The sequence below is a fragment of the Condylostylus longicornis genome, unplaced genomic scaffold, assembly GCF_029603195.1.
Source record: "Condylostylus longicornis isolate FDR11 unplaced genomic scaffold, ASM2960319v2 ptg000055l, whole genome shotgun sequence".
Taxonomy (NCBI): domain Eukaryota; kingdom Metazoa; phylum Arthropoda; class Insecta; order Diptera; family Dolichopodidae; genus Condylostylus; species Condylostylus longicornis.
This window is the reverse complement of record NW_026578024.1, coordinates 13,790,659-13,811,796: the sequence shown is the minus strand read 5'-3', so window position 1 is coordinate 13,811,796 and position 21,138 is coordinate 13,790,659. Positions and strand designations below refer to the sequence as shown.

Sequence of the window (21,138 nt, the reverse complement as noted above, 5' to 3'; positions counted from 1 at the left end):
TCGAGTAGATCCCATACAAGTCTAAAAGCTTATTCTTAATATTTGGAAAAATAATAAAGTCAGATTCATGAAACTTGGCAGTTGTTTGTCCGATTATAGATCAGATATATTTGTGAAGGTTTGGTGGAACTGCTTGACAGGTTCAGGTACTTACCATACAACTCCAAAAGCTAATTTTAAATATTTGGAAAAATTATAAGGTCAGATTCATGAAACTTGACAGTCGTATGTCCAATTATAGGTCAGACATGTCCATGAAGTTTCTATAGAATGATTTTAGAGGTTCAAGTAATTGCTACACAATAACGAAAGGTGCAGGGTATAATTCAATCGGTTTATACCGACTGAAACGTTTTTACTTGTTATAATTTTAAGTTCGTAAAATATTCATTATCCTATTAAGGTTGCCGATAGGCCTTGGGTCAATTTGGTGGTTGATTTTTATCATAAGGGTAATTAATTTCTGTTATAGTATTAATTCTAGTCAATTCCAAAATTATTTAAAATGAATGATATTTGGCTAGCATATCCAAAATATTATAGAATTCCAAAGTTAAAAATGCAAAATTTTCCAAAGTGTACAATCGAATTCTGGTTATTAAAGCAAAGCAGAAATAGCTTCAAGGTTTATTAATAACACTTTAATAACAATTTATTGAAATTTAAAAATTTTTAATATTTTGAATACTTAAATGTACGGTACGTAAAGTTTGTCTGTATATATTTCATTGTTCTTGGAAACTCTTTTAATTAATTGTAAAATTGTCTACATGCGCCTTTATTTTATTTTACTTATGCATTCATTTGAAATTCATTTTCAATGAAATTTTAAAGCGGATAACATTTAATTAGAAAATTTTAATATTTACTCTTCCAATTTTCCATGAATTCGCGTAATTTAAATTGTTAACAAAATATTTTATGAGCGTTTTGATTTTTTATTTAATTTTCTCTTTTTTTGCCGTGATCTTTAACATTGTTTTTTATTTGATGCTATTTTTTCATTAGCCTTTGTAATTTATTTTATTCATATTATAAATTATAATTTCAAAAATTATCAAATTATAAAATAAATTAACCGCTTAAATTTTTTCAGGTTATCATAAATTACAATTTCTAAATTGTGTTGCAATAACGGCATTTAAATTACATTTTTCATTTATTTATAGTTTTTTTATACCCGAATGAACGTATGTTCGAAGGGCATGCCAAATTTGTCCTAACGTTTTTAATGCTAAGAAATAATAATTTGAGATATAGACATAGTCGTATTTTTTAGTCATTGTTGAATTCTGAGTCGATTTTATCAAGTATGTTCGCCTGTTCGTCCGTCTCAGCCCGTTCCAGCGATAACTCAAAAAATAATTGAGCTATTCTCATCAAAATGTGCTAAATTTTCACAAATGATTAATAATAATAAATACCGCAACCGTATTTAAAATGGGTGTGATTTAGCCAGTGGTTCGGGTTGCTGCCACACGAAAATTTAGAAGCTTTTTTTTTGTTTTGAAATTTGGTACAAACAAGTACATTATTTGGCCTGTTATGTGTAAAAAAATTCGTTGAAATTTCTTGATTCCTTGTGGTACCTGTATTTGTTATACAACTTCAGTATTTTTTTTTGTCTCGTCATATTAGAAACTATTGAAATTACAATTGCTGAAAATTTTGCATAATCAATATGGTTATATGGCCACTATTTTCATAAAATATTTTTCAGATATCATGAGTTTATGTGGTAATTGACATAATATGCATGTTTAAAATAGCACTACACATATAAAAAAGAAGACTAGGCAAAACAGTGTAACGATTACATTACAACTATTCACTCGTACGGGTATCACAAAGTTGACAGGGTCAACTCTATTTATTCTCGATTTAAAGTTTTTTTATTTTTGCATAGTCTACCTTTGAAACTGGATGGTTTTTACATTTTTAGAAAAATAAAATAATAAATTTTAAGTACCCACATAATTACAAAATTTACATATACATAACGTTATACTATTTACATATGTATGTATGTGTTAGAGAGTTTTTTTTTATGTTGAACTTCATGTTAGGAATTTTAAGTGTATCTGCTAAACAAATGGAAATATGAGAATAGCTACAAATAAAATAGCAATTAAAAGTAGTGTTTGTTGACCTATTCAACGTTTTTGCATACTATACATACGTATATCGTCTTGTTATGTGGTTATGGTACTTATTATGTAATTATTAGTGAAGCTTGAAACGGATTACTTATAGAAATATGCATAAATTTACTTGATCTCAGGGGTTTAATTTGAAATTTTCTTTTGGAAACTATACTACTTATAGTTGAAGCATTTAGCAGAAAATTTAGCGTTGTTAGCAGAGTCTAAATTGAACGATTACGAATAAATTAAGCTATTTTAATATATTAAGCCAGTAATTCTGTACAACATATTTTATATTTATGTGTATTAAAAAGTCAGTTGCAGCAACTGATAAAATATCGATAATATCAAAAATTAATGAAAATTTAAACAGTATTCTAATTTTAAGGTATTAGGCAAATAGGAATTAAAATTTACATTGATTTATGTTACAGTTCCATTTTTAAATTGTATGCAAGAAGGCAATACAAAGGTGGGGTGGTTTGGAAGTGGTGTTAAAGCTGTGGAAAATAACGATGGTTTATTTTGGAGTGCTAAACAATATTTGATTAAAAAAACCTTTCCGAACACTATCCATAAAAGCTTTGCAGTTGTTTATGATAGATCAATGTGCTATTCCAAATTCTTTTATCACTTAACAGACCTATACAATAGTACTATACTTACCATTTTCGAGTAATACCTACAAAACTTGTTTTAGACACCCAAGTTCCCCCTGTCACGTAAAAATAATTCCTTGAGGTTTTCCTGAAAAACTTCAAGGAATCAATCCCTTAAGAGCTTTATCACCATTCAGATTCACTCTGTACAATTTTTTTCTTGATCTATAGCAAAAACGTGCCATGAAAAATTGAACAAAATTAAATTTATAATAATAATTAAATCGGAATAAATGTGAATTAATTTTGATTTTATTAAAATATTTAAAAAACTATAAATTAGATTGAAAATTACTAATATGAACCGAAAAATATTTTGTACAAGTAATTAAATTTCCACTAGTCGGATTTCATTGTAAAATAAAAAATTATTTATAAAGTAATTTACAATGATTGCACGTGAGCAAATAATTAACAAACTTAATGTATATAAAATTAGGAATTTAAAATTAATTCAATTTTTAATTATTACTAAAATTCTAATTTGTAATGTCAAAACCTTAAATTAGTTATTATAAAGCAAATTATAATCAAATTTTATTTTTACCAATTTAGAATATGAATCTGAATTGCAGGTCTCTTTGAGCGCAAAGTTGGCGTTATAATTTGTGTCCTTTAAAGCATCATTAAACATTGCATCCACAAGTTATACACCTATTTGCGATTTTATAATATTAAAAAGGATCAACTTCTGTGCATATTATTAAAGTTTGTATACATATGTAATTTAATTTAAATTAGAATTGAGAAAAAAATGAAAATTTATTAAATTTTATGTATAGTATGTAAAATACCATATAAGTAGCATAATATCATGTAACAGCATTGTAGAATGAGCCGGAGTGTTATTTGAAATCTAATGAAATTACTTCGTATAAAATAAAAATTTTTTAATTTAAAAACTGAAGAAGAAATACTCCTGCATTATACGATCTTTTTAAAGCGAAATATTATACAAGGATAAAGTTCTTGATAAGAACAGGATGAGTCAATTTTATATGAATTCAAGAGAGAATATTGTTGTGGTGTTCATGTCTTGTTGAATTATTCATTTGTATTACCGAAATTTAGTCTTCTTCCTAATCCAATCACTAGTCGAGTTATCAGTTCTCCCAGCCAAGTCACTAGTCATAAAAGAGTCAGTTCTATTTCCAATGACCAGTGCTATTCCAAAGCAGATTTACTACCCACAAAAGCGTTAATGGCAAGTGCGCTGCTTGAAGTATATACACTGCATAATATTTTAATGAAACTTTTGGAAACACCTATATTTTATAGAATTTAGTTGGGAATTTCCAAAGTAATCTTACTTTTCTGTGCTAATTTTAAGAATAGATTTGAGTGAAAACATAATAAAATATGTTTTAACGCTGTCAGGCGAACATAGGTTTCGAAATACTAGGGCTTAAAGTCACGTTTAATTATATTCTTTTCTGTTTTGTTAAATATTCACAATAATTTGGTTTTTGTGTAACACATAAACTGCATAACACATAGTATATAAAGCTGACATGCTGATAAGAAAGATTTAATTTCTCTTGAAACTTTCAAAATTTGTTTTTGAAAGATGTTGTTAGTTGTGCTCAAAATGGAAATTTTAGGAAATAAATTAAAATAAATATTTTTTAATTAAACTCAAAATTTTTAAATAACAGATGAGTTTGGGTTTGCTTTAATGAATTGTTACAATACAAAAAATATTGTAAAGCATACAACAATTATGCATGAATGTCCAAGTATAATTTAATTACAAAATGACTCACCCTCTATGAATCTTATATATTCCATATTTTCGTATTACATCCAAAATTTGTATGCTCTCTATAATGAACAAATTTTATAACAATGTTGCTTTATTAAGCGATTTTAATTTTATATTATGTTATACACGCCATTTTCTAATATCATAGTGTTTACACTTGAATATCACATTACAACATATATAAATTGTAGACGGAAAACGGGAGGAAACTTGGTCCCATTTACTTAACATATAAAAAATATGTATAACTATATTAAGTTCTTCTACGTTGACTATACATTAATGACGTTTAGTATTCATTTATATATTCTTATACGTACACTACTATATCTCAGGATATAAAAATGTCCTGATTCATTTAAAAGATGTTTTACAATTGCAACGGAAATTTCACATTCGTACATATATTAAAAATTCTATACTATTTTATTTTAAATGTATGTGTTCTATTACAATTGACTGTATTATAAATTTAAAAAAAAAATTAATTTTTCCTTTTTCCTTTAATAAATGAACATGACATTGCCAGACATATCACATAGAGGATACAATATTAAAATGTGCATTCCTATTGATTCTTTGTTATATTGTTATATAATATGTACTGTGTATACATTTGAAGCATCTGTGCATATGTATAACAATATTTTTGTACTAAACCAATATGTTTGTAATAAAAGTTTATATAGTAGAATGTGGCAGAGTAACATGATCACCTATATTATATTAGTAAAGCACCCGTAATGAAATTTGATATGAGAAAATGCACACTATTATTCATACACATATAGTGGTATAGATATACATGCAGTGTATGTGACTCTATTAAATAAGTAGACAATTGAGTAATTTATACATGTAGAGAAAGAAAATGCTAATTGAATAATGGTTTCAAAGATTGTACACAATATTAAGAAATCGATTCTATTATTATTCTTTTAAGCACATTTCTAACAAAATTTGAAAAAAAATAAACTTATTGATTTTACTTCTTCCATCTTTCGTGCATCTGCTTACAAGATTTCGATTTCTATTAAGAATTTTCTTAACAAATGAAGAATGATCTGTCAAGAATGGCAAAATTTCAGTTCTTGAAACAGTAAATTCCAACAGCAAAATTCAAGTTTATTTAGAAACAGTAGATGAAATAAGTAACAGTAGATGTTTTTACCAGAAAGCCTAATTTTTTGGAAAAGTTTTGTTGAACCGCATTAACGATGTAATCAACAGTCACATTTCGTTAATTTATTTCGACCTCATTCAATTTTGCTCTCATCCTGAATAATTCAGTAATTATAATTGAATGTAGAAACGTGCTATTATGCCAACTATTAGTTTGATCTAAATTTATTGTGTCTATGTTGTGTCTATGTTGTGCTTCTTGTTACTTTGTATGTCACTTTAATTATTTACAATTCAATAAATTTAAAGTGAAGAAAATATAATATTGTTGTATGAACACTCCTCCAAACAATTTCAAAACCCATTAACATGCTTAACAAATAGGAAGGAGGGTCAATCAATGTTTGTTATTATATAAATGATAAAATGCTATATTATAATAAAGGTCTCTAATTTTTCAATTTTTAACAGGGTCAGTGATGAAAATCAGAAAATTATACATAGAAAACTGCTCCATCAATAATTTTAAATGAAAGTCCTTGACAATTCTAATACAATTTTTATAAAACGAATCTGTTAGAGTAATAAAATTGACATAAATTTGTTCAAAATTTCAGATAGATCCCTTTATCAATAAAATAAAAAACATTGTTTTTAAATGAACGTTAATTAAGTTGTTCTTGCCTATTATTTAACCCTTCATTCGTCTATGAAACAGTAATTGTGTCCGATTATAGAAATGAAAAATCTATTGAAAATCATGTTTGTTAAAGAGCATAATTAAAATTAGTAGAATTATGTATGACTAATAACGCAAGTGCACATATCGTTTCAGCTATTCAATGACAATCTAGAGAAGATAACACTGAGGTTAAAATTACCTGATTTAACTTTTACACAAAGTTTTAATTTACAGGGTACACAACGTTATAACCACAATAAAGTTTTATTTTTTTAATAAAATAAACAAATTTTTTTACAATATTTTTTTTTTTAATATTTAGTCAAATTGCAGGTGTTATTTTTAATAAAGTGTTGGTTTTAAGTTTCTAAAACTAAAAATAAATTAAGTTCAACTAAATAACCAACACTCGCTGTTACTAGTGTTACAGCAGTAATCTTGTTTTTTTATCAATTAAGAAACTTTAAATTTATTGTTCTTATTGCACTTCCAAAAATAATGGTACGCAATATTGTTTAGACTAATTGTCTTTGCAACTTACAACTAAAACAAATGATGGTGGCATTTGTGTACTAGAATAATTTTTGAATTATTTTAAGAAACCACAAGGTAAAATTAAATTTACATTTTTTAATTTTAAATTCTAATTAATTTTATTTTACTAAATTTTGTTTTAAAAATATAATTAACAAAAATAAATAACAAAAATTTTAAAGAACAAGGAGTTAATTGTTTTATTAAATAAAAATGAAGGCAATTTAATATTTTAACAGGTACATTAATTTTGAAAGAAATAGAATTTAAAGCACTCAATAGCTGATTCGTCCATAAGTTTGGAAAGAGTTATAGTTTAATGCAGCATTCGCAGACTCCTGATTAACATGAGAAAAACCAGCATTAGATTCAAAATCAAATCCTTCAACTGCATGAATTATATTGAAAATATCGTTAAATGAAACCTTGCAGCATATGTCACATTTCCATTAAATACATATTAGAATTCTTCTTATTAATTAATTTCAAAACAACATTTGTAATATTCGAACCTTCTAGAAAATAAATTTAATTTCACATGTATTGCTAATTTCAAATTTTTCACATATATTGCTAATTTTCGCTAGAATTTTTGTAATTTTGTATTCATATTACAAAGCAAGTAAAAACAAAAAATATTTTCTGTTACATAGTTTTTTCTCAAATATACAAGATCTACATCAATAATTTCAAAATTTCATACGGAATCTTATTCTTTGAAGTATTCAATTTCAAAATATTTATTCTTAGAATTTGGATCGCGTAGATTTTCTTTTTAAAATTTTAACTAGTAGCTAGTTACGGTAAAAAATTGTTTTCTATTTTTACATTTGTACACGAGGCATACTATTTTAACAAACTATAATCAAACTTTCTTGATTTTTTCGATCTGTTATATTTGTTCAATAAATTTGTTTTTAGTATTTTCGAAAATTTCCAACTGTTCGTTTACATACACTATTATTGCAATGAGTTAAAACCAAATTTTATTCAAATTAAGTTGTAATGAATTTCAAGAGTGGGCGATTAAGTTCTAGAAGTAAGAAGTAGAATTAATAAGTATTTTAGAATGAAGTAGGTATCTCTGTTTAATATTTTATCGTACAATGTATTGCAATAGTTAATAGTGTAACATTTTATTAATATCGTATTTATAATTTAATTCTAAACGACCAAATTACTTTTGAATTAAAATTGAATATTTTCTCATTGCAATTACATTACTTTATAATTAGATGAAAATTTTCTCTAAAAAAACTTAACACCAAAATAAAATTTTCATAATTTCAAATTATTTATTATATTTGAAAATTTGAAATTATTATCGTGTTATATGTATAACAGCCAGCAGAACTTTTAGAGTAAGGATAATTTTTTTATTCCATTGTAAAAATTAAATTAAATTGCGAATAATTCAGAAAATTTTCTATTTGATAAAATAAAATATAAATTAAAAGTTTGTAAGTGAAATTTTCTTTAAAAAATATTTACAATTAATGTGCAAAAATGATAATATAATAAACGAAAAATGTGTTATACCGGAAAAAGTTATTAAAGAAAATTAACTTTCCAGAATTTTAATAATTACAATTCACAATCTATTATTTGGATCTTATAAATTCTTAAGAAAAGGTAACTTTAGTCGAACAAATTAATTTTCATTCAAAACTGCCTTATTTCATCTACAATATGTGGTAAATTTTTCTACCAAAAACATTTAAAATTACGTGTGAACCACAAATAATTACCTGAATTTGGAAGATCTAAATAGCTTCCAAAATTTTTTAGTAATATGGAATTGCTACATAGTTAAGTTCTATACATAATAGCGGCTTGAGATATTTACATAATTGAGCTGCATAGTTTTGAAATATTTCCGCTAATTCTGTCAACTATAAATTTGTTTGAACTTAAGTATTGCTAAAATCAAATCTTAAACTAGCAGCTATTTTCTTAAATAATTTTGCCTAATTGGAAAATGTACTATTTTCTGTTACACATCACGTTTTTAACAATATATCTGGACCAGCTTATTTATTACACTGTATAGAAAAACAAACTTTCAAAATTGTAATATTAGAAACAAGTGGATTAGAAACAAGTGGAACTTTCAGAATTTAGAGTTGAAAACTCAAAGTTTATGCCTATTTGCTTCAAGTTCAAAAACTATAATATTTTCAAGTTTTTCGTTTTTTGAACTAGAAATTCTAAAATTTTATTCTGTGAAAAAAAAATAAAACTAGTTTAACATGAGTACGAGTATAAGCTTTTTTTAAAAAAAATTTAAATGACTTCTTAATTCCTCATCCATATTTAAAATGAAATAGGTCAGTCAGTATACGGTGCAGATGAAAATTTTAAGATTTTATACCCAAAGTACAAGTGTGTTGTTACCTCAAAAAAAAATAATAATATATTCATCGAATAAAAAAAAAAAATTTCTGAATTTGTTAGGAAAAAAAAACTCCAACATCTATAAAACTAGAATGAAATACAATCAAAAAATAAATATTAAAACTTCAAAAATTTTAAATGATATGGGGATAAAATAACATGAAAAGTTGTGAAAAAAAAAACTCAAAAGCGGAAAAATGGAAAAATAAAATCACTGGAAAAAGAGAATAAAAAATGGCAGCTAACTTACCACAACCAGCCATTACACACACATTTTTTTTCTATCTTATAAAATTTTGTAAAAAAAATTTATATTTGCACATTTTATTCTCCTGTTCCTTTATCCTTTCTAATTTCAACTTTATATAAATAGAATATTGTACATGTGCTCCTTAAAATAATATTATTTCATCCTTTTCAACTCAAAACTAAATAAAAAGAGAAGCTATACGTATTTGAAAATGAGAAAAAAATCTTCATATTTAAAAATCTGTTCTTTTTCATCCCATAAAATAGATGTAGGGATGAAATGTTTTTTTTTCCTTTATCCTTGCAATTTATATGATAATATTTGACTTTGCAATTTTAAGTTTACTTAAACCACAAAAGTAAAATGAAAAATAATTTGTTGAAAATTTGAAAAAAAAAAAAATTTATTTTTTATGTGTAAATTTTTTTTTTTTATTTGAATTAAATAAAAAAGGATATGTGGTCGGTATGCATATGATATTATTATATTTATAATATTTTTATAATCTACAAAAGTATTCGTAATCTCACATTTGCATTAAGTTTTTGGTTATTATATGAAGAAGTTCTATTTAAATTACGATAATCATTTGTGTGAGTACGAATTCCAGTAGGAGATAAGTTCAAAGTAATTCAATTTATATTAGTTTCAATTTTAAAATTATGAAGTATTGGAAAATTAAGTAAACAACATCGATCTTTCCGCTATTGTATAGTGAGAATAATATTTCTTCTTATTTTTCGCGTGCAATGAGGGCGCTGAACTCGTCCCAGATAAATTACTCCATTGCTTTAGGAAGGTTTACAGATGCTAGTGAGAAAAATATGGTCGGGAAAGAGCAAGCGAACGCTTCCGTTAGAATGCATTCAACAGGAGGGAGACTTGGGTAGCAGTATGTGGACCACTACGGACGAAATTATCATATGCAAAAGTTTGGATTGATTGCGAATTGTTTCTGTGGATTTTTCCTCTAAAAGAGGATAAAATATTTTCTTTGCGATTTCGAGGCATTGGAAGTAACTTCTATATCTAGTGCTCTCATATACCCTGTAGTTGCGATAATTTAAATAGTGAATCTTAAAAAAACACAAAAAATCTTATGAGATAACAGTTAAAAGGATCAAAATTTGAAGAAAGAGCATACTAATTGCTTTCATGCACGTTAAAAAATATTAGATTGTATGGCTAACATTAAAATTGTATGTAATTATCTGGTTTAATTTTTGAGTAACAGGGCTGCGAAAACTAAAATTATAGTTTTCTTCGATCAGATTATTTGACTAGCAACAATTTTGACTATACCATTAAATCTTCAACTTAAATTTTGACTAAGCATTTATCGGCAACAATTATCTTTTCCTTTGAATATTTTTCATGAAAAAATTATAAGGAATTTACTTTTGTCATCATTTGAAAATTATTGAACTAATTTCATATAAAATGCGGTCACTTGTTCAAGTCCAGTCCGAAAAAAAAAATTTTTTAATTTTCCTATGCCTTGACTCGTTCCTTGAATTACGATCACAACATTTGTTCCTATAAGAATTAATAATAAAGATAAAACAATTACACATTGTATTGATAATTTGTAATGCGGAAAATAATTGAACCATTATTGTACAAAATTTGTTCAGGGATCTATGCAAACATCATATATGATAAAATTTTATTTATGATTTTATATTGAACCTCAAATAATTTTATTACATTGCTTAATATCACATTGAAATTCCTGAAGTTATAACTAGAATTCCATCAATTTCTTAAATTTTTCTTTCCCATTTTTTGTCTACCTAGTCCTTTTTAAAATAATTTGTTATTCTTAGCCAATGGACTGGCACAAAAATTTTGTTTTCTCAAGAAAATTAAATATTATACATGCATTATTACTTTAAGTCTCAATAATATTTTGGAAAAGAAAAGGTAAACTCATTTTGTATCATGATTTTGCAAATTAAAGGGATGATTAATTGAGGTCAAATAAAGTGAGGCTTGAGAGATTTTCTTTTTTATTATTTAAAATTCCATATATACGAGTATGTATAACTATTTTGTTCTTCTTTTGTAATAACAATGAAAAACATATTTTAATATTATTTATTTGTGAAATAATAAAAGGACCATAAATTTCCTCACATGGTTTTAGAGCATCAATAATTTTATAAAAATTATTTACATGTATAAAATTATAATAATATTGCCAGTCATTATAAAAGAAAATATTCCAAAACAAAAAATCCTTTAACATTTTTTATTTAATTTTAACAAAATGTTTGACATTCATTAAAAATTTTAAATTGTGCTCTCCTTCCTCCTCTGAAAACTTTTGTTTTCCTATTCAAATTTAAATATTTTTTCCGGAAACGGAAAATAGAATTGAACTTCTTTCCCTTTTCTTCAAACCTATATGTTGGTACGTACTTATACTTCTATACACTAGTATGTAAATGATGTACAGTAGAATATTATAAATTTTGTAAAGGTATGCTATTTATAATAATATTAAAGTATAAAATGCTTTATCATTTACACAATAACTAATTATAGGTATGATAAATTTTAGGGTATTAAAAGTGTTGTTCACATTATTTTATATTTTCATGAAAATTATGCCTTTCTATAGAAACATTGAAATTATTTTGACTGACATTGTTGTTTATTATTAAATTGCTTTAATGAGAAAAACCAGAACAAATAAAACAAAAAAGCAAATAAAATAAATAGGAATAAAGAAAATCAAAATCAAGAGCACAACAAAGATCAAGTACTGTTAACAATTGCCACTGAACGTGAAAAGGGAGGTATTGTTTTCATATTAGATTTTAAAATGTTAAAATTTTAGCAGAAGAACTCCATTCATTTAGTCATGCAAAAGCAATTTACGTAAGAAACAATAAAAATTATGAATAGATATGGGCGAAAGAAGAAATTGTCACTTTTCCTGTTTCCTGAGGTCTTACAATATATTTCGATTTTCATATTCGGAGAAGTGATAGGGTAGTTCCAATCAATCTGTATAGTACCACCTCTGCATTTCCATTTCAACAAACACGAAAATCGAATTGCACAGTAAGGTACAGGAAACAAAAAAAGTTGTGGCATATTTCAGAAGAGCTTCATTAACATTGTAACAGAAAAACGGATTTCGTTAAATAGTCAAACTCTCATAAAAGCTCAAAGTTCAATTTTTGAATTATCTCATTCCTACTATGCCTCTCCTATATTTGGTACTTTTTACCAAAACCATTCATAATTGATTTAAGTCTCGGAAATTGTTGAAATAATTTTTTACATCTATTGACTTTAAATTTGAATGTTTTAAGTTTTTAGAATAAAATTCTTGAATACGATAGATTCGATTATATTTCGACCACATTACCTTAATTTTTTTTCTAACTATGATTAGAATACCTACAACAACAAAAAAAAAACAACGACAACAAAGAAAAATTATAGAAGATTAATTAATGATGTCGAGTAGATTAAAATATTAAAGCCCTAAATCAAAGTATACAAAATGTTACAATAAATTACAATAGATAGTAGACCTACATTACATATTATGTACGTACGTACTTATGATTATGGTATACAAGTTTATATTTCAATAGAAACTATTTTGTCCTCAAGGGTGAATAGATGTGTCTAAAAAAGATAATTTTTACTTCTCAAGGGAATCATTGAAAATAAGTTTTGATATACAAAACAGACCTTATTTTTATTAAATTTTTTTATCTGAATTTCTAAGAACTTCTCATTCACTCCTTAATCAAAAAATATACTTTTAAAATAAAAATTGTTATTTTAATTTTATGGGCATAATACAAAGAGAACCATTTACAAAATTATATTTCATACTCGATTATAAACTCTAAATTTTCAATAAAATCTCAATCTGAGAATTTGTTTACTTTGACGGAAAAAATTAGTTGTTTGTTAGAGTATCTTACACGAAACCTCATCTACATTCACACAAGTGGGTTTGAATTTCTTTTAAAAGTTACACATGACTACCATAATGCTAGTGGAAAACTACACTAACTCTCATCATTTTAAAAATAAAGAACAAAAATGGAAAATACAAATTACTCGTATGCGTGTCTCTGGAATTTGCAAGCTTCACAGAACCATTGGTTAGATTAACACACAGAAAGATTTTGAAAACCACGTTCAGGATACACGCTTATTTGTCTGAAGAAAAATTTTTTAAATTGACAAGCTAATGTACTTAATAATCGTTCTATATTGTTCCAAAAAAACAATATGGAAATCTTTTAGAACATGTCTTAGAAAATGTTTCAGAAATATGAAAAGTAACGTAAATTTTTAAAGTTAACATTTTAGAAAGGTGAACCAAAAGGCAAATCAAATATTCTGTTCATATTAACAGTATGAGAACCTCTGGAATAAAAAAAAAATAATTTTTATCGGAAATTATCTAAGAGCTAACTGATCAGATTTAATTTGATATTTTTAAAACAGCCTTCAGGGGCCACATACAAAACATGAACAGGATCCGGCCCAATGGTTGTATGTTGAATATGTCTGCTATTAACCAGTTTAAAACGTGTATTATGTACAAATTTAACACGTTAAAGAAACTATAATGAAATGTACATGTATAAACACAGAAACTATAAGTACAATTAAAAGAGCACGTAAATTCTTATACGAACACAAAAATAAAATGGTTACTGTAAGATTTTCCATCTAATTTTTATTAAGTGATTTGTATTATTACTGAGCAATAAAACTTACGGATAAACAAAATTAATCTATTTTACAGAAAAAAAATGGAATGGTAAAACAAACTACAAAACCTACACAACAGGAGGGAAATACAAAGTACTGTAAAACTGAAAAGTTTTCCACTATATTTTCGGAAAAACAATATATACAAAAAAACCACTTATAATTTTTTGTTGTTATTTACAAAATGTATAGGATAATTTTCCACTTCCTTTCGTAGTTCCTAAATATACCCACGTACCTACATATTTCCCACATGAAATGAGTTCAGGTATTTTTTACCTATACATAAAGGCACATCTCATGAATACATAACTTATATAGGTGAAGGGGATGGAGGGGGCGGGGCATTCATTGAAAAATCAAAATAAAGAGAAAAGGCAAATTATTCAATTTTAAGCCACAATAGGGACCAAAACAAAAAAAAAAAAGAAAATCTCTGAGGTACGTTAACGTTCGTTAAAAATTATTTTCATAATGAATGAGTAAGTAGATTTTTTCTAAGAATTTGTTGTAGGATAGAAAAAACTAAAGGAAAATTAAGATTAATCTCTTGTATATAATTTGTAATGTTTAGTGTTTATATTGGTTGCTTAGTTTTTAATGTATGGTATGAAGAACATTGGGCTAAGTGTGGGGAATAAAATAAAAGTTTTGATTCAGTTTTATGTTTCATTTATATGCAAAGAAAATTCTAATTTAAGAACAAACTATTATTAAATAACGGTAAAGTTTAGTAGAAGATAAATTTAATAATAAGGAAAGAACGAATAAAATATTTTTAGATCTTTGAACAATTTTAGTAACCACATATCTTAAATTAAAGATTATGGAAACAAAAAAAAAATTGGGGGATAATTTTAGAATAAAATTCTAATTATAACACAAAATATTTTCGAAAAATGTATACGCAGGGTGAGTTGTGGACAATATTTTGCATAAGGTTGATTATAATCGCCAAGATATGCTATTTTTAGATCTTAATGTTTCCGTTTCAATTTCGAAATTAAAATTATATTTTTCTATTGACAAAAAAATAAGTTATATTTGAAATAAAATCTTGAGTGATATATAGCGTTACTTATTGAAAAATAACACCATAGCAAGTAAAATATGTGCCTCTTTCGCTATTCTATTCATTAAAACAATTGAGACCCAAAAAATCTGAGTCTTGAGTTCTCCCAATGGAGGTAGGTCACCATTTCCTTCCCATCTCTTATTGCGACAATTTCTGCGGAGATAGTTTTGAAGGGAGGCCGATTATCTTGGCATGTCATATAAGAGCCCCTAGTTGAGCCTCGTTATTTGATATTTTCCCATCAGAGAAATTCTAAATATTTTGTATGACGTTAAACTAGCCTTAACCATGTTTGTTACATGTTATTCAAATCTGGAATTGTTTTTATATATTGATACGATCCGCAACGGCTTTCTATGGGTATAAGAAGCATGTCTAGATTATCTGTTTTAGATAGAATCGCAAGAGGCATTCTATGCCTGTTAATTTCATTCACTATTTACAATTCCCTGGGATCCCACTTTGAATTACCAATTATTATTGCTTCAAAAGCCCCCAAATCTAAGTCATGCATTCATAAATAAGTTTGTCAACTAAATCTAAACTCTATTTTCATATTTTGTAATTGCCTAAAATTATTTCGCATTTTTATAACAATTAAAATTCCAATGTGGTTGGGAAAATCTCTCCAAATTTATTCAATAAATTTTTTTAACATTTAAAGTACAATTTTATTAGAATTTTTGTGGTTGTGACTCCAGAACAGAAAATGTGGAATTGAATTTCTTTTAAATTTTTTTTAAATGATTTTATTAGCGCACAATGTAATCCATTTAATACATTTTTCTTATATATTGGTATTTGTGTGTGTTTGATCTAATTTTAATTAATAAGCTGGATAAGTTACGCTCGTATTAACAAACACAATTTTTATTTTTATATAAGAAAGGAAAAACAAAACCAAAAAAATAAATAATAAAATCATTTCTTTTCCTTTTTAAAACCCTTTTAATGGATCAATTTGGGATCCATTATTCACAATTCTTTTTTTTATTCTCGTGCAATTTACGAAATTTAATAGGAAATCGAAATCTCATGTATATACGTAGCTTCCATATGCATGTACAATTTCAGTTTACCAATGCTATATAAAGCAAAATTAATGTATGTGTGTATGTAAGTATGTATGTGTATAGCTATTTATATATAAAAAATAAAACTTTATTTTATTTCCAAAACATGAAAAAAAATGCTAAGTAGTTTCGTTCGTCCGTTTTCACAAATTTTCGATATCGTTTTTCTTCTAAATCTCCAGTGATAGGAGTCTGAAATTTTAGTAACACTCTTTCATATTCATAAATAGTTTATTTCGTTACAGGAAAATTTTGTTCCACTTCCATATACTCTCAAGGTATCGCCTTTCGAAATTTGCAAAATTTGATTTTTTTTTCATCTTATATTTCTGATTCTGTAAGTTTTTCCAAATTTCTATAAGTACAGAAAGCTAACGGTAAATAAAAAATATAATTATTTTTCTTAACTCACGCAAATAACACTTAAATTTGAGGATTTTTCCAACTCTTCTCTACATTTTTTTTTGTTTTGTTTCGAACATTGCATGAACCCATCCTAAATGTATGCAATCCTCAAATTTTAAGAATGAAACTAATTTTAATAATGTAGTAGCTATGTACATGGATTGTTCTTAAAAGCAGTATTTTCACTTGTCCAGGGGGAAAAGTGCTACATTAAAAACCATTGGTTTGACCCAATTGCATTCTTACTCAGTCTCATTCATAAGGATTTTTTTTTTCCAAATTTTAAGCGATATTTTTATTAACAGTAAATTAACTTGAATGATAAAAAAAAAATTTTCAATGCGGTCGAAAATGTACTTATATCAATTTGTTTATATGCGAGATAGAGAAAGAGGAGTAAAGGGTTTACACGTATAATTGTTTTCTTTTCTTTATTGAAAATCGCTTAAATCTACATTATAAAAGTATAGTAAATAAATGGAATTACATCCCTATAAATATACATAATTATGTAAGTATGAAAATATTTTATTTAAGTTATTTTTTCAATGAAAATTTTTTTTATTAAATCAATTTCAGCTTTACCAATTTTTTTTTTTTTTTTGTAATAAGAGGTAAATTAAGCAATAAGATTTATTTGTTGAAGACATATTGTTAAAAGAATGATTAAATATCTGATAAAATATTAAATTAAGTTCAATATTTGCAGTAAGATTCGAATATTGTAGACAAAAGAGAGTTTAATTTGGTTGTAATTAAAAATACATAAATCTTTATTTTGTTTTTACTTATAATATTAAAAAATTGCTGAAAAAGGTGATTTTTGTTTTAACTTTTTCCTGTTAATTAAAAGGCGAGAATAGAGAAGGAACTCAAGTTGCATAATATAATCAGTTGGAATCTATTAATGCCATATTTTTGTTTCGTAACCTTAAACATTTAAATTATCGAAAATATTGCATACTTTTAGGGAAATATATAAAAACTGCATTACCATAATGGTCTAAATCAGAAATATAAGAGTTATAAGATAGCTTTTAATTATATATTTTCAGAACTTCCGAGATGATAAGCTGACAACAAATACTATTTTGAGACCAATAATTTTTAGAAGAATAGAAAAATGCAAGGACGGCAATACTTTAAATAAACAAACCCGTGCTTTATGTAGGGTTATAATTCCAGAAAAAATGGAGTAATGAAGGATCTTTTAATTTATAAAAATTTTAAAGATGTTGGAATATACTTCTCGAATATTGCATCAAAATATTGTATGTTAACATAAAAAATTTATTGAAACATGTAATCCCAATTGTAGAATAGTATATAAAAAATATTTCAATTTCTTATTCTTGCTTTAATAAAAAACAGTATTTCTAGAAACAAGAAATGTTTTTCCTTATTAAAATAATCCAGTAAAATCTCTGTTATTTAGGCCCAAAATAAAGAAACAAAACCTCAAATATGCTTATATTTTCAGGATATTTTCATTATACCCGTACGAACGTATGTTCGAAGGGTATACTAAATTTGCCTTACCGTTTGTAACGCTAAGAAATAACGGTGTTAGATATAGACTCAAGTGTATGTTTTTGATCAGCGTCAAATTCTGAGTTGGTTTAGCTTTGTCTGTCCGTCCGTCCGTCCGTCCGTCCGTCCGTCCGTCCGTCCATCCGTCCGTCCGTCCGTCCGTCCGTCCGTCCGTCCCAACGATAACTCAAAAACTAATAGAGCTAAGTTCACCAAATTTTCACAAATGATTTATTGTAGTAAGTGCCAGAACCCTATTTAAATTGGACATGATCGGGGTACCGGTTCGGGTAGCTGCCATACAACTTCAAAATTTATTTGGCTATATCTCAGAAACTATAAAAGTTGTGGTATTGAAATTTCACACAAACGAATATATTAGTAGGGCCAATGTGTCTCATAAAAGTCGTTGAAATTACTTGGCTCCTTCTGGTACCTGCCATATAACTTCAAAAGTTATTTGACTATATTTCAGAAACTATTAAAACTATGGTATTGAAATTTCACACAAACGAATATATTAGTAGGGCCAACGTGTTTCATAAAAGTTGTTGAAATTACTTGGCTCCTTCTGGTACCTGCCATACAACTTCAAAAGTTATTTGGCTATATCTTAGAAACTATAAAAGCTGTGATATTGAGATTTCACACAAGTGAATATATTAGTAGGGCCGATGTGCTTGATAAAATTCGCTAAAATTCCTTGGCTCTTTCTGGTAGCTGCCATACAACTTCAATAGTAGTTTGGCACAACCAGTATTTTGAAAAACACATAGTACTGAAATTTTGCATAAATTAATATAGTAATACGGCAACTTAAAGTCATAGTCTGCCCTATAGTTAGTTAAAGCACATTAATTATTCGCACATAGGATAACAAATTCGTACGGGTATCACAGAGTTGACAAGGTCAACTCTATTTTTTTTCTCGTTTTATATTAAAATTTTAACTGAACTGCTCTATTGTACAATATGACATTTAAAAAAATTTTTTTTTTAAATTAAAGTATGGTGCGAGTACACTTTATTGTATACAGAGAAACATTAGATCTCATCCAAAATTATAATTAAATAAAATAATAAACACGTAAAGAAGAAAATAGTCATGTTCATCCAATTCTTTAAATTATTTTAGCATGTTTTACAATATTTTTTATATAGTTAGGAATTTTCGAATTTATTGCCAAAAAAAAATAATTTAAATTTTTACTAATTTTCTTCTTGTCTCATTGGGAAACAAAAAATTATTTCACTCTTCATAAATAGTTATAAAATATTGCAGCCTACAGATGGTTATAGGATGAATAGATAAATTCATTGGTATATTAAAAATAGTAATATCCACACATACTAGGTACAATTGGTGCAGGTGTTTATCTACGAAGCATTCACTAAATATCGTTCAATGAATTTTTCAACTAAATATGAAGTTATTTTTCAATAATTTTTTCAAATATTTTCGATTTAATAATATAATCATTATATTTTCGATATAATATAATAATTATTTTCATATGTGTATATATGTGTGTATAATATTAGATATTCGAGATAAATATTCTATTCTATATTAGGAATAAGAATTTTTTTTGAGTTATTTATAAAAATAAAAAATAATACAAACTTACCTCTAATAGTCATTTGTGTTTGTAATAAAGAATCAGAATTAGGTAATTTTCCATTTATACTTGTAGATGCCGGTAATTCAATTCCAATTGCAGCTGATGATGATACTGATGATGATGAAGATAATCCTGCTGCCGATGATAATGATGATGTTAAAGCTTGTGGTGGTAATGGTATTCCAATTTCTATATTATCTTCATCTGATGCAGATAAAAATTGATTTTTTTCATTATTTATTTCTGATGATGATAATGATACCGATGAAGATGATGATGATACTGCAGAAGTAGCTAATGAAGTACTTAAACTATCTATAAAAATTGTTGATAATATTGAAGATGATGATTGTATTGATGATCCTGATGATGATACTGATAATGATGATAAATTCATTATTGTATTTATTGATGTTATTGTTGCTGTCGCTGTTGCTGTTGTTGCAGTTACTGTTATCATTGGTATTAATGTTGCATTTTGTTTATTTGAGTTTATTGAAAAATCACTATTACTACTACTACTACTACTATTAATACTATTATCGTTATTATTATTTTCTAATACTAATGATAATTCATTTGCTGATGCAATATATCCTAATAGTATATTATTACTAATACTATATTCATAATAATTATTATTATTATTACTATTTATACAATCACATGTATTATTAAAATATTTTTTTAAATTATTTTTATTAAAATTTATATTAAATTTATAATCGTATATACAATTACAATTATAATCACTGTAATAATTATTATTATTATTTTTAGTAATAGTAGTAGATTTGGTTAGCAAATTAATAAGAATTGATATAATTAGTATGGTGAATATTCGTTTTTCTATTGAAATATATGGTGAGTTTTGGCACAATATCACCACAAATAGCATTTTAAATGATTTTTGATTTTTTTCTTTATAATATTTTCTATTTAATTTTGTTAAAATTTTGATTATAATTAATAATTATTGAAAATTATATTTTCAGTTTTTGATTTTTGATTGTTGTTAATATTTGTCGACATTTTATTTATAATGTTGAAATGTTTGAAATCCTGGTGAGTTTTATGATGAATTTTTAATCAATAATGCTAATTAAATGCTAATAATTTTCAATGATTTCCAAA

At 25.9% G+C, this 21,138-nt stretch overlaps 1 protein-coding gene across 1 annotated transcript in view; it reads right to left on the bottom strand.

The window, feature by feature from the left end:
• Window positions 1-20,661, bottom strand: part of LOC129612057 (serine-rich adhesin for platelets-like) — an 87,919-nt gene extending 67,258 nt beyond the window's left edge. Inside the window, exon 1 of the mRNA XM_055525507.1 lies at window positions 20,011-20,661. Coding sequence (XP_055381482.1) covers window positions 20,011-20,464 — 454 coding nt within the window. The 5' untranslated portion in view covers window positions 20,465-20,661. The remainder of the gene's footprint in view (window positions 1-20,010) is intronic.
• Between the last annotated feature and the right edge of the window lie 477 nt (window positions 20,662-21,138).